The 14,611-nt window shown below is 48.3% G+C and overlaps 1 protein-coding gene and 1 non-coding gene across 4 annotated transcripts in view; one reads left to right on the top strand and one right to left on the bottom strand.

The window, feature by feature from the left end:
• MOBP (myelin associated oligodendrocyte basic protein) overlaps positions 1-14,611 on the bottom strand; it is a 46,948-nt gene that overhangs the window by 20,125 nt on the left and 12,212 nt on the right. For 2 of the 3 annotated variants that reach the window (XM_073222538.1, XM_017670329.3), the window contains exon 3: positions 5,031-5,240. In XM_073222538.1, the coding sequence (XP_073078639.1) occupies positions 5,031-5,236 (206 nt within the window). In that variant the 5' untranslated portion in view covers positions 5,237-5,240. Of the gene's footprint in view, positions 1-4,150; positions 4,431-5,030; positions 5,241-14,611 lie in introns of all 3 variants that reach the window. The other variant, XM_073222537.1, reaches the window with a different exon arrangement.
• On the top strand, positions 5,534-5,640 carry LOC118971700 (U6 spliceosomal RNA). Its single transcript, XR_005060290.2, has one exon. It is a non-coding gene; the product is annotated as a U6 spliceosomal RNA (small nuclear RNA).

The following is a 14,611-nucleotide window of genomic DNA, read 5'->3' as shown; positions in this document are numbered from 1 at the left end:
TAATCAGGTTGGTGAAAGGAAAGAGACATAACTTAGAACAGATGGAAAATCCAGAAGCAAACTCACACATTATGGTCAACTGATTTTTGACAAAATTACAAAAGTGATTCACTGGAGAATCTTTCCAACAAATGGTGCTGGAAAATTGAATATCCATATGCAAAAAACTGAACCTCAATCCATACCTCTCAGCATTTACAAAAAATTAATTCAAAATGGATAATAATACAAATAAAAAACCTACGCCATTTGTGGGGCACAAACCCTTAGGGCAAGAGGCTTTCGCAGCTGTGCTCAGCAGCTCCCTGCATCTGTGACCAGGCTGAGCAGTCCTAGGTTCATGAACTTGCTCTAGATGAGGGCCCCATGGGATGAATGTAGCAGGAGGATGGTGCCAACAGGAAAAAGCTGTTTAGCAGGACTACTTGACTGAGTGGCAAGGACCATGAACATGGGCGGGGCAGCAGCTGTCAGGCTGGGAGGACACACAGCCCTCAGGATTAGAGGTCTCTGGTGCCAAGCGCAGCTCTGCAGAGGCACCTGCTCCCATGTGGGAAGGAATTTATGACTCAGGCAGAGCAGATTTAAGGGCTCAGTAATCCAAACTCATCAATAACACAATCTGAGAGGTAGGAGGGCAACAGCGTGCTCCAATATCAAACTGCCCAGGCCCTTTCCTAACTCTGCCGTTACCTGGGAAATAACAGATGAATTTCCGATTTTGTCTGGCTGACAAAAATAGACTGCTAGGGTATAACCATTGGAATGAAATTAAGCATAGTATCTGCCTGGATAAAATTTTTCTACAATGTAAGAAAGTTCTGAGTCATGCCTACACAGTCAAGTGTTTGTAGCTTGGAGAAACAGAGGCTCAGAATAGGGGCTGGAAGGGCTAGTTTACAAATCCTATGCAAAGACAGAGGATGTTCCACAGTTTTCTGGAAGGAGATGTACCTCTTGGCATCAGGAAGGACAAAAAGAGGACAAGTCATGCCATAGAAAGGTCTCCAGTCCTGAAAAGCAGACAAGCTACCACCTCTACGTGCCTGAACCTCAGCAGCTGGCCCCCAAACTGGTTCTGTTGGTACATGTTCTCAGACCCCTCATAGTAATTGCTCATGGGTCAGCACCCTTCTGAAGTCAATTCTAGCTGGTCAAATATACAAGTGTTTATAATTGAATCTTCCCGATAATTCTAAACAAACCCAAAACAATATATAAATATGAATCTTCTACAATTACAAGGGAACAATAGCATGGTTTCTACTCTATTACTAATGTAGTCAGTACACAGTCATTCAGGTGGAGTGCTTGTTCTAAATTTTAGAAGCAATGCCCTGTCATGCCTAGTCTGGAGTATAGGTAGCCAATAAAACACCAAATTCAGCTTGCCTGAATTTGAGACTCAAAGCTAGAGCATTCTCTATCTCTGGAAGAACAAATTCTGTGGAGGACATCAGGCCACTTAGGACATTTACCCTCTAACAGTCAGTCTTCTTTGCTGGGCTTTGGTTTTATCATTTGCTGAAGTGAGGCAAGGGAATAAATAAGAGGCTGGAGGAGAGGGATCCAGCAGGTGGGACCTGGATATGGGCTAAGGATGGAAGCAGCGCGGCTCAGGATTTCCTGGAGAGAACAGGAGCATTGCCAACGGATAGGCCACAGAAATACCATCTGAGCAGCGGGACCAGGGGTGCACATCCTTTCCCTTGACCTCCCAGAGCTTGGCTCCGTACAGTGCCCATGGACTTGAAAATACACGTGGACACAGACCAGTCCCCCAGGCTTCAGGTGTGCAGGGCTCAGCTTGGTACTAGTCACGCTGTAGAGGTATGAGCTGCTCTACCCAGATATGTGCGACTGGCCACACATCAGGCACAGCCACAGGGGTTTTCAGAAAAACGCAGGCCCCCATTTCCAAATACAGAGCCCTCAGGCACCAGAGAGGCTGAGCCCAGGAAACAGCATTAACCTCATGGCAAGGCTGTCACTAGTTCCTAGCCACGTCCACAACACCCTATATCTTGAAGAACTGAAAGTACAACCAACTAAAGGAGATGCCATCGAATACGAGAATGTTACCACATCACCAGGATGCAAGGAATCACACCAGTTGGATCCTTGGTTTTAAATATTCTCTGATCTTTGAGAAAATCCACCCAAGGGAGTTTACTAAAGACCCAAATGGCCTTTGTCAAAATTTGTTTAACCTCTAAAGGTCAGACCAAGGAATGGCACCACTCCAGAAAGCAAGACTGCTGCAGAAAACCTTTTCTGACCCTTTCTTCAAGTGCTCTGCTTAAGAGTGAATTTTCCCCATTAATCTCCCTCCCATCCCTTTGATTTGGGAAGTCAATCCACATCAGTAGAAGGAATACATGAGGGGGAGCAATGGCATTATGCATTACCTTCAGACCACTGGGCACTTGGGAAGGAGAACCGAGTATTTCGGGAAACACTCAGATGGTGCACCTGTGATTTGTGGGACGTCATGAACGGAGCCTTTCAGGTCCCCATCGCAGGTAAGTGACAATGGCTGGGCAGGCCATGACAGGCTGTAGAGGTGCTCCCTCTGGTGCCAGCTGAGAACAGGTAACTCAGGGAGTCAAAACATACCAACACTAGGATGTCGCCTGAGTTTAGGTGAATAAAACCAGCAAAGGCTGGGTCAAGGCAAATATGTGGCTCAGATGAAGTTCCCTTTCATTGTCCTGCCAAGTCTACTTTACAAGTCCTGCTAGAATTCCCAACCACCCATACACATCATGATGGTGCACCTCATATACAGTTAATTTCTTCTGCTCTGCACATTTCCTAGCTACTTCCATGTATTAAAACTTACCTGCCTCAGGCCTCTTAGGAGGCTGTAAATTAATGATGGATAACCTGGCACACACTTTCTAATTAAAGTTTCAGTGACTGGCACCCAGGTACCTCCTTCACCAACTCACCTCACTGACCTTGAATATATTTTGATGTTTTCACTTTAGTACCATAGAGGTGATGCCTTCCACATTTCCTTGCTACATATCCCAGAGAGTGTGGATCATGTATTTATGGATGAATTAAGTCAGTGTCTCTCAAAGTGTGGTCTGTATACCACCATGTCACCATGCCGGGGTTGTGTGTATGGGGTGCTTGTTGAAAAAACCCATCTGTAGACCTCAGCATGAGCATCACCCAAGGAATTAGGTTCTGGGGGTGTCTTTCCAGGCTCCTTGTTGACTCCTCTGCACACCAAACCTGTAAACATCGTGTGGCACACACACAGCCACAGCTGCCCAGGTGCCGGGGATCAGAGAGAATATGAGAGCTTCAGACACGATTAATACCCACTATTAAGTTGTAAAACAGGTTCTCCTCCAAGTAGTGAAAAGCCTATAAAGTTGGCCTGCGTGTGTGTGGGCTGGGCAAGGGGTCCAGGGAGCTCTCTGTGCCTTCTGCTCAATTTTGCTGTGAGCCTAAAACTGCTCTAAAGAATAGTCTATTAAAAAAACACCTGACCTGCTGAAGAAGGAGCCAGTAAGTATGTGGCTCTGTGGCCCACCTGTTCTGCCTATGTGGGTCACCCTCCTTTTATCTTCTACTGATCCTGGCCTGACCTCCTCTGTGAGCCCCAGGCAGAGCCCTGCTGCAGGCTGCACAGGCCTGGGGACATGCCCGTGATAACAGTATCAGGGCACCCCTCCGGCTTGGTCCTGGTGAATCCAACATCCTGGCTTTCTCTGGCCACATTCCCCTTCCCAAGGTATAAGGAACTCTGTAGTTATGCGGTCAAGTTTGTTGAATGAATGAATGAGGGAAGGAATGAAGGTTCATCTGCTGAGACAAACATGGACACAGCGTGTTGGGCAGAAGGATGAGCTGGCTGATCTGTTGTTTTCTATCTCCGAGGCCCGGGATTCGTGGGCCTCACACGTGGAATATGTTACTATGTTCAATAGTCCAAATTGTTAAGTTCAGCACTTCCAGTCCCAGTGGACAAACGAAGCAACGCCACCGCCCAGCGCCATGGGGACAAGAGCGGCCACCCGAGTATTTCACGGTGGGGGAAGTGGGGGGCATCGGTCGGGGCGCTGGGGGCACGGGCTTGGTAAGGCTGGAAGAGCGCCAGGCGGTGCCCGCGCGGGCAGCCCCGAGCGGTACTAACCTGAGGGCGGGGACAGGGGAGCAGGTGCTACCAGAGCCTGAACCCTCTGCCGGGGAACCCCCCGCGGCCGGCGCCCGGCCCTTTCGGGGGGCTGCGGCGCGGCGGCGGCGCGGGCTTCGGGGGGGTGCGCTGCTTGGCAGGCGGGCGGCGCTCCGGGCGAGGGCGCGGCTGGCGCTCGGGCCTCGGGGGGGACCGCGGCTTGGCTGGCGCTCTGACCACGGCTGGGGGCGCAGCTGGCTGGACCTTGGGCCTCGGAGGGGACCTCGCCCGGCGGCTGGTGCTGGGGCGGGGACGGGGGCAAAAGAAGTTGGAGGCTGGGCGGGGCTGCCCCGGGGCCAGGGCGCTGGAGTCTGGGGGTCGGAAGGCTCCTTCCGGCACCGTCCGTCCGCAGCGCCAACCCGGCGGACTTGGGGGAGGGGAGCCGCTGCCCCCGGCCCGGCCTCCCCAGGGCGCGGAGGTGACCACATCTGGGAGGTGGGGGGCTCGAAGCATCACGGACCCGGGAGGGCGTGCAGACCCTCTCGCGGAGCAGGTGAGCAGTGTGCGCCCGGTCCAAGCTGAGTAGGAGAGGGTGCTGGGGGCTGGGGAAGGTCGGCCCTGCTCCCCGCCTCCAGCTTTCCAGACTCCCTCCGGTACCCCCTGATGGCGGGGTTAACGACCCAGCATCACCGAGCAAGGAGACCAAAAGCTGCCCTGCTCCCCCCACCCTCAGAAGGCAGAGCCTAACGGGACTGTAGGGGGCGGGGCGCGCAGACCCTTTGGGGAGAGGGTGGGGGCGGGGCGCGCAGACCCTTTGGGGAGGGGGCGGGAAGGGGTGCGCAGACCCTTTGGGGAGGGAGCCGGGGGCCAGGGGGCGGGGCGCGGAGCCGCAGGCCCCCACCTGGTCCTCTGGCAGGCACAGCAGATCCAGTCTTCCTCCTTCTTCTGGTAGAAGCAGCCGCTCTTGCAGATGCTGTACTTGCGATCCACGATCTCGCGCGTGGAGTTGAGGAAGGTGAAGGGCGGGCAGCAGCGGATGCTGAAGTGCTCGGAGAGCCTCTGGTTCTTGGAGAGCCGGCGGCCCTCCTTGCGCGCCTTCTCACTCATCTCACTGCGGGGCGGGAGAGGCGGGGGTGAGCTCGGCCGGCCCAGCGCACTGCCACCCGCACCCCGCTAATGGCCGTCCAAGCACTATAAAAAGGGACTAGATTAAAAGTGTATAATTTGTATTTGTGAGGCTTTTAATCATGTTTCCTGAAAATGAACTCTTACTTATATTTTAGTGATCCATTTAGGATAGAAAAGATTACAAAACCACACAGTCGTGACAAAATAATAACCTAGACTTAGGAAAGGCCTTTTCTCTAAATAATAAAGAATAATTAGTTATTAAAAAACAATCACGTGCTCGCTTCGGCAGCACATATACTAAAATTGGAACGACACAGGGAAGATTAGCATGGCCCCTGCGCAAGGATGCCACGCAAATTCGTGAAGCGTTCCATATTTGAAAAAAAAAAACAAAGAAAACAATCACTATTCATACAAAAGAAATACTATTAAATAATGCAAAAGAACAAAACCCTGCTACATCAACATATTTGACCCCACAAACGCTGTATCGGTCAGTGATTGAATTTAAATGATTCAATTTGTAAAAGGTCCAAAAACCGGCAAAACTTGTCTATCCGGTGCTAGAAAGTAGAACGTAGCTGTGTTTGGAGAGGGTGGGGTCTAAGAAGGGGCTGGGGGAGTCTGCAGGGTGGAAAATGTCCTGGATTCTAGTGGGAGAGATGATTACTCAGGTGTATACATAGGTAAAAGCTCACTGAGCTGTGCGCTTGGCTTTTGTGTTGTTTTACTGTTTACCTCAGCTAAAAAGGAGGAAGAAGTAGAGATAAGGAGACTGAGAAGGGACCAAAGAGAGATGTCAGTATTAAGAAAGTTCCAAAGGGGAGTAAAAACTGAATTACTCCAGCATCCTTTCTGGGAGTGTGACAAATGCAGAAATACCCTAGCACTCCCAGCCCTGACCACACTGGGACTTAAATGACTATTAATCAAAAAGTCAGCAAGTATAGATGGGTGATGCATGTATGCTAGACACTGAGAATGTCCCTGCTTTCAGTAAAGTCAAGGTCAAGCTGGACACACAGCTGTACAGCAAATAATTGCAGAACAGAGATGGCAATCCGACCTCAGGAAGCATGTGCAAAGCTCGGGACAGCATGGAGAAGAGCTGGATTTGAAAACAGAAGCTGTGGTCTGGGTTTTAAGGATGAATATATTAAAAGCAACTAAGTTATCCTGAGGGCATGTTTTAATTTTTGTGTTTTGATGTGGCTGTCTGCTGCTACAAATGGAAATGCGGGCTGAGGAGCAAGTTGAATCATGAAAAGAAAATACAGTATTTCCCCTCTGTTTGTATAGCTGGAATTATGTGTGTTTTTCCCCTCCATTCATATACCCCGAATTACGTGTTACACATATTATGTGTAATGCGATTGTTCTTTCCCAGTGTTTCACCTGCTTTTATCATGCAACAACAATTTTTATGTAATTAAGTTTCTTACTGTTTGGGGTTGTATATTTTGGCTAGGAAGGTCTTCCCCACTCCATCATCTTTTCTTATTGAAATATATTTGATATACAATATTATATTGGTTTTGGGTGTACAACATAGTGACTCAACAATTTATATGCATTACTAAATGCCCACCTGTGGGATTAATGGGATTAATACATAAATCAAATAACATAGAAATCAAATGTACAAATACATATGACTTGATTGTTTTTCCTACAACTCTTAATGCATAATCAAAAACAGAATGATTAGAGCCAAAACAGTTCCTAAAACTCCTGACTGCCCTCACATGGTTTTGGTGTCCTTGAGGAGGGTCACGTCCTAGGGCTAGACTCAAGGTCAGATAATGATGGTGTGTTGATCATGTGTTGAACCCCTACTCAGAATTCTTGAGATGTTTAAGTTCATTTGCTCAATAAATATAAGGAGTGCCTTTTCGGCATTACTCTTGTGCTGTGACACCTTGAGTCCCCTGTCTGGTCTTTCATATCTTCAGTGTTCCATCATGTTCCCTCCAAATCTGTGGGTCAGAGGCCGAGGGGAACCCACACCCACCACAGTGAGTGTAGTTACCAGCAGTTACCAGCTGTCACCATACTAAGAAGTTACTTCCATCCCTGTGACGAACTTAACAATTAACAAGTTTGTCCCTCTTGGTCCCCTCACCCCTCACCCATCCCCCCACATCCTTTATGACAGCCACCAGTCCATTCTCTGTATTTATGAGCTTGTATTCCCCTCTATCATCTTTTAAACATACTCTTGTATATTTCATTATAAAGGAGAATCCTCTTTGGACCCCACTTTCACACCTGTTTTCCTCCCTGTAACTCCTCCTCTCTATAGGCAAAGTTCTTACAAATTCGTCCATACTCTTGTTCGCCCTTTTGACATCTGTTCCTCCCCGGTACACTCTAGTCTGGCTTCTGTTCCTTTCCTCTCAAAGAAAAGTGGTTCCCCAAAGACCCCCCCCCCACTGCACCCTTGTTTTATTTGATGCCTTTCTCCATCTGAACTCTGCCCTTTCTTGCTCACAACACTTTCTCCTGGATTCCCAACTTCACCTCCACCCTTCCTTCTCAGTTTCTCTGACAGGCTCACCTGCTTTATCCAAAACTTTCAATTAACATCAAGGTTCATCAGGGTGCAGTAAATACTAAGTGATGAATGGGGTTCTGTCAACCACAGAATTCAGCATTTATCATACCATTTTTGATGTGCCTACACAGTGCTCAGCTGTGGGCACAAAGCTGAATCATGCTCAGTCCAGTCCTCAGAAACCTTACCCATAACTGGGGTTCCAGGCAAGGATGCACGCACATGTTAATGGCTAAAAAACACACTGATAGAGCCCAAATATGTCCACAACCCTAAGGTGAGGGAGTGAAGGGGATGGCTCAGCCAAACATCCTGGTGGTAGCAGAAATACAGCATTTACTTCTTTGGTTCATGAATTATTTTGAAAAATTGGTTGTGAAATACCCAAGCACATGGAGTTACTTGTTACAAGGACTTCTAATTTTAACACATTCTAGTCAGAGAACATGGTGTGTCTGGTGATAGCCACTTGCATGTTGAAATTCACTTTGTGGCCCAGCTCTTGGTCAGTCTTTTTAAATGCTCCTCAAGTACTTGAAAAGCTTGTGATTTCCAGTAACAATGCGGCATTACCTAGTGAAAATAAAAGTGGGCACAAACTGGGCATCTATTCGTGGGTGCAGTGGCCCCCTTGAGTCATGTTCAGCCTTGCAGATGAAGCCACCTGGTTAAGCACAAAGCGGTGTTGCCCAAGTCCTTGCTGGCTGCAGCCGCTCTTCCAGGCCTGGGCCCTGCAACACTGAGCACCTTGTACACCAGAGACGACCTCCCATCTCATTGGAACCACTCTTACTTTCAGTCATGAGCAACCAAATATGATTCCAAATTAATAGGCCTGGTTTTCTCACCTAAAAGAGGGTGTCTCAGTCCATTCAGGCTATGATAACAGAACAGCTTAAACTGGGGGCTTATCAACAACAGGCATTTATTTCTCAGATTCCGGAAGCCAGGAGGTCCAAGTTCAAGGTGCCAGCAGATTTAGCTCCTGATCCAAGCAGCTTCTTCCTGTGTCCTCACTTAGCGGATTGAGAGAGGGAGCTCTGGGGTCCTCGGAGGGGCACTAAGCCCATTCATTAGGACTCCACCCTCACAACCTAAGCACCTCCACAGGGCCGCCTCCTGACACCATCACAGTGGAGATCAGATTTCAACATGTGAAAGTTGGGGGATGCAAACCTTTTAGTCCATAAAGAGGTGAATAACAATATGCTTAATTAGGAGGGTCTTTCAAAGTATCCAAATAAAATTAAGTTAGAGAGAGAACCTAGTTAAATATGTACAACTCCCCATGTGACCATGCTCTGGCCCATGAGATGCAGGCAGATGTCCAGGGCAAGACATCTTTTCCTTAATAATAGGGCTTTTATCCAGGAAGGGGCTCTCCCCTCATGAGTGCAGCTGGCCCAACCCAGCTGGCCCTGGCCCCTAAGAGGCAGGATTATTTCAAGCCCTCATCCCATAGGGCTTCTTCCCCTGCTGCCTGCCCCTGCCACCCAACAGCCACACAGCAGAGGCCTCCAGTGCTGCAGGGCTCAGCCCAAAGCCAAAACCCTTCTTCTACAGGAGACTTCGCAGAGCCTCCCCTTCCCCCAGGGGGAGATGATCAGTCCCCCTTTAGTGCCCTGATCTTCTATGCCTGGAGACCACTTGGAAACCTCAGTGCCACCCACTGTTTCACTGTCCCCTTGACTTTTCCATCCTCAAATCCCTGTTTACTACCTGGTGCAGAGCAGGTATGTGTTCACTAAATACTTGATTGAAATGAGAGAGTGGTGAAAGGCTGCCTCTGGGGGCTGCTGAGCCCTGCCTGTGGCTGCTTGTTCCCCCCAGTCTCTGCAGCAGTCCTGAGGCCCCTCGGGGACTCGCTCAGGCACAGCGTCTATTCAGTGGAAAAGGTGACACAAGAAGGGGCCTTTCTATCCAACCTTAAAAGTTATAAAACTGGGCTGTTTGGGAAAAAATCTTAAAAAGACTTTAAAAAACACACTACACTTTCTCCTAATTCATACAAATTAGTTAGCAAGCTTTAATCAACACACCCACATTCTGGAGATGGCACTACCACCTATGTAACCACCAGTGTCACTGGTGCCCATAAGCACAGCTTCACTGTTCCCTAAGGAGGCTGCAGGAACCCTGAATATAAAATGTATTTTCTTCTGTCCTTCCTACCATCTCTTCCTGAAAGGCAGCTGGGACGTGGGGTAACTGTCTAACCAAGTAGTGTGAGGCCCTTAGTCCTGTGCAGTCTTCGGGGGAAGAAGGACAATTCTAATAGTGAGTGACATGTGCCCTCCCCATGTGCATGGCACCACAGAAGGCAGGCTGGACGTGGGTATGCGCTGCAGGGTGGAGGGCAGATGCATTCATTGCTCTATACATCCTTAAAGCAGGCTGGCTTATTAAAAGAGGGAAGATGGGCAAGGGAATTGTTGCGTTTTTGTGAAAATACAATGGAAGCAGTACAGCTTTCTTATTTAATTATTAACATTCTTATAACTGATTGATCATGGAAATGTTAGGGAACCATCTGAAGACCTCTTGGACATTGGACAGCCATTTTAAAAGATGCTCATGAAGTGCTTCTTTGTCTTCACGTGAAAACAGCAGGAAGCTAGGTCACTACAGGGTCACAGCTCCAGGTAGCCAGCCTGCCAGCCCATGTGGCCCAGCCCCCAGGTGCTCCCACATACCTCTGGAGGAGCACCCTCAGCTAGGGGCCTGGGCAGGAGCCAGAGGGCCAGGCAGGAACCGGGGGCTAGGTAGGAACCTGGGGATGGGTTGGCCCTGGGCAGGAGCCAGGGGGCCAGGTAGGAGGAGCCAGTGGTGGGCAGGAGCCTGGGGGTCAGGGTCCTGGGCAGTAGCCAGGGGACCAAGCAGGAGCTGGTGGCCTGGGCGAGTATTGGGGGTGGCATGGGGAGAGCCACACACTCGGACCTTGCCTCCAATCCAGGAGACACTGGTACTCTGAAGACTTCCCCAGTCCTGGGGCTAATTTCCAGGCTGGTGAGGGCCCTCTGAGCTGTCTGTGGGAGCTACTGAGACTGTGAGCACAGGGCAGCCCACTGGTTAATGAGGCCAGGTGACACTGGGCTACATGTGTAAGGAATAAACACAGGAAAAGACTGACAGCGAATGCAGCCAATACAGTTCTAACACTCAGCCATGTGTTCAGATATTTTGGGGGCCCTTACTAAATGCCAGTGTGAAAGGACAAAGGAAGTCTCCACTCACGCTGCAGGGTACAGTGAAAGGGACTCTAACCGATGACCTGAGCAGGGCAGCCAGGGCACAATTATCATGGGATGTGACCAGGGCTCTGAAGGAAAGGAGCCGGGCACCAAGACAGAAGTCAACAGGGAGACACACTCAGATGGAGGGGCTAAGGAAGGGCCCTGCAGGAGAGATCTGAGGTCAGTGGGTTGCAGTAACCCTCCACTGCGCCCCGGGGGGAGGGAGCTACAGACAGTCGTCCCTGAGACTCGATATGCTGGAGAAAAGAGGGGGTACGTTGGAGCTGAGGGTGAGACTAGGCCAGAGCACACAGCACTTGGGGGTGCTGAGGAACAGGAAGCACGGGAGCGTCTGGACCAGAAAGAGGAGGCTTCCCATTTATGTTCTCTGAAGATCACCCAGGCTTCGTGCGATGTGGATTGGAGGGAGGGAGGCAGGTGTGGAAGCAAGGAGAACCATGACAGAGGACAGGGACTTCAACTAGGGCAGTGGCAGCAGAGGTGGACCTCGGAGGCCAAACATGAGGACTTAAGGATGGATTGGATGTGGGGTTGACTGGCAAGGATGGCCCCCAGGTTTACGGATTGAGCAAATGCCCAGTGCAGCAGCTTACAGAAGTGGGGAAGGCTGCAGGGGAGGGAAAAGGGTGCAGTTGACGGAGAGGCACTGAGCACCTGCGTGTGCCAAACACGTTGAATCTGAGATGCTCGGAGGACACAGGGCTGTTGACAACACGAGGGGGCTGGGAGCCAGTGGCACATGCCTAACGATGCTAAGGGTAAGAGTGAGCAAGAAAGGAAGCCCAACCGTCAGCGGGACCTGCAGAGAGACTGGATGTAGGAGGGAAAGGGCACACGCAGGGTTTTTCCAGGAGAAATTAGGTTAGATGATGAATCTTCTTCCTAAGGCAGGGAGCAGGCTTAAGGGGGGATGGAGGAAGGCAAGAATCAAGAGTTCAGTCTCAGGTGTACCCAGTTTGAGGAACATACAGATAAAATTCATTTAAGAATATACAGATAAGATTTACAGCCAAGGGGAAAGGTGAGACACCCAGGGAATGCAGGAGTGGAAATGGAAATGAATAGCTGGGGGAAAATGCAGTCACAACAGCAAGAATCCTAAGATAATTAGAAACAAAGCAAAATTAAAATACGGAAATCCTTGTGGGGAAAAGTTTCAGAACTGCAGTGAAGAATGAAAGAACATACAAATCAATAGAAGGAAAATTGTTTGTAGATGGAAAAGATCTACATCATAAGGATGCAGTCTTTTCCAAAATTGATGAGTAGATTCCACGCACGTCTTATTAAAATCACCAAAGAGACTCTGTGGAATATAACACTCTGATCTGATGAAAAAGCAAAGGAAAAAAAAAAGCAAAGGACCAGGAAACCAAGAAAATTCTGAAAAGAATAAAATTTTCAGACCAGATATCAAAACATATGGTTAAGAGAAATTTAGGTAGTTGGCATTGGCCCAGAAATAGACAACTAGGCCAGTGGGGGAGAAAATAGAACTCAGAAGAAATCCATCCATACAGGGAAACTTGGTATATGACAGAGATGGCATTCAAATCAGCCGGGAGGAGGTGGGTTTGTCAACAATGATGTTGACATAATTAACTTTCCAGATGATTGCTTTGTCAAGATTGAAAACGACTGTGTATCAAAAGGATGAAGAAATAAGCAGCACTGGGAGAATAACACACACACACAACATACAAAGAATTACTCTCTGGAATCTTGAAAGAACTCCTAGATCAGTAAAGACAATCCAGTAGAAAACTGGGCAAATGATGTACACAGGTGATTTACAGAAGAGGAAGCAGTAGATGACACATTAGCATATAAAAATACATTCAAACTCATCAATTCTCAGAAAGATACAAAGTAAGACACCCATTCTAAACAATAGTTAGGTACGGCATGGCACTGCTGGAAATCAAATAGGCTACATCAAGTGCAGGGGACATGGGCACACAGGAGCTGGTGGGCAGGAAGTCAGAAGAGCCACGGGGGTGGGTAGGCCCACCACATCCCGTCAGGCTGTGCACGTGAAGGCCCTGGAACCACACTCCTGAGTGTGTCTTAGAGAAACCATAGTGCAGGTACACAGACAGGCAGGTACAACCATGCTGACTGCAGCTTCATTTGAAAAATAAACAGACACAAACTTACGTCACATGCTGGGTTGAGAAATGGATAAAGTGTGATGGATTCATGCAAAGGAACTGAGTGGTGGTTTAAAAGAATTAACTAGATCTCTGCACAGAGGCCAGAAACCATCGCTCAAAAACATACTTTCGAATGAAAAATGTTGAAGAAATAAAAATAGCGACTGTGTGTAGGTACACCTTTGACAATATCTGTTCGTTATCAAGAAGCCCATCATGTGTTTATTATTTGTTTATTGTGTCTCCTTCATGGAACACAGGCACTGCTTTCCATTCTATTCCCCTGCCTTCCAGACTTCTCAGTGCACAGAAAACCTTCAACAGATACTAGTTATCACTGTTTTTGTGGGTATGTGTTCTTTTTGCCACTATTTTTACGTAAAGGCATAAGTACACCTTACCTTTTCACTTACTACATCTTTCCACAGAGAGTTCCTTCTCAACACCTGAGAGCCTGTCATGAGGCAGCACCATAAATTACTTAACTAGTGTCCTGAGAGAGCAGTTTGAGTATCCCATCCAATCTCATTCGAAAAGATGCTGTATTGAATAAAGTTGTGTGCCCATCATCTCAGACATGTGCAAATATCTAAGGACAAATCTCTCAAAGTGGGTCACTGGGTCAAAGAATCCACACATTTGCAACTTTGTAGAGTTTGGTAGATTTTTTCTGACTCACTGTTTATGGACTTTGTACCAATTATCGCTCTATGAGCCTGGTGTGTGATGATAATTTTCCCATCTCCTTGGCAATAAAGTAGATTATTGAACCCTCGGATTTTTGCCAATCTGTTAGGTAAAATGTTTCATAATACAAGCTACATATAAAAATCTCAAAATGCTTTAGATTTGGAAAGTCTAGAAGCATGCTTTTTCATATTAACAGATTTGGCAGTTGGGGGGAGAGGACATGATCAGTAATAAACACTAAGAGAGCATTCAGTAAAATTCAGTGCCCATTCACAATAAATACTCTTAGCATAGTGGGAAAGGAAGGTTCTTAACATTCTAAAAAGCTAGCTACCAAAATGTCTACAGTAGCAGCTCACTGCTAGTGAAATCTTAGAACATTTCATCCAAATATTCTCAGTGGGTCTCAGTGCCGCCTCCTGCAAGTGAGGAGTACACACAGGGGCTTCCTTGTTTCTAGGATAAAAACTGGGGGCTCAAAGGCTCCACTCCAGGCACCCCCATGCCTTCACCCCCCATATCCTTCCAGTGGCTGCTCAACCCCAGGCCCTCTTCTATGCAAATAGTATCAGCACAGAAAAGTCAGGCCTCATCCACTGCCTGTGGATCCTCCCTCAAGAGGGGCCTGAGGCTTTCCTGAGTGTAGATTTATATAGTACAAGACAGTGGGATCTGCCCAGCAAAGTGCCTGGAGGAGGGG

Source organism: Manis javanica, chromosome 15 (genome assembly GCF_040802235.1).
Source record: "Manis javanica isolate MJ-LG chromosome 15, MJ_LKY, whole genome shotgun sequence".
Lineage (NCBI taxonomy): Eukaryota > Metazoa > Chordata > Mammalia > Pholidota > Manidae > Manis > Manis javanica.
This window is presented reverse-complemented; position numbering and strand designations above follow the sequence as displayed.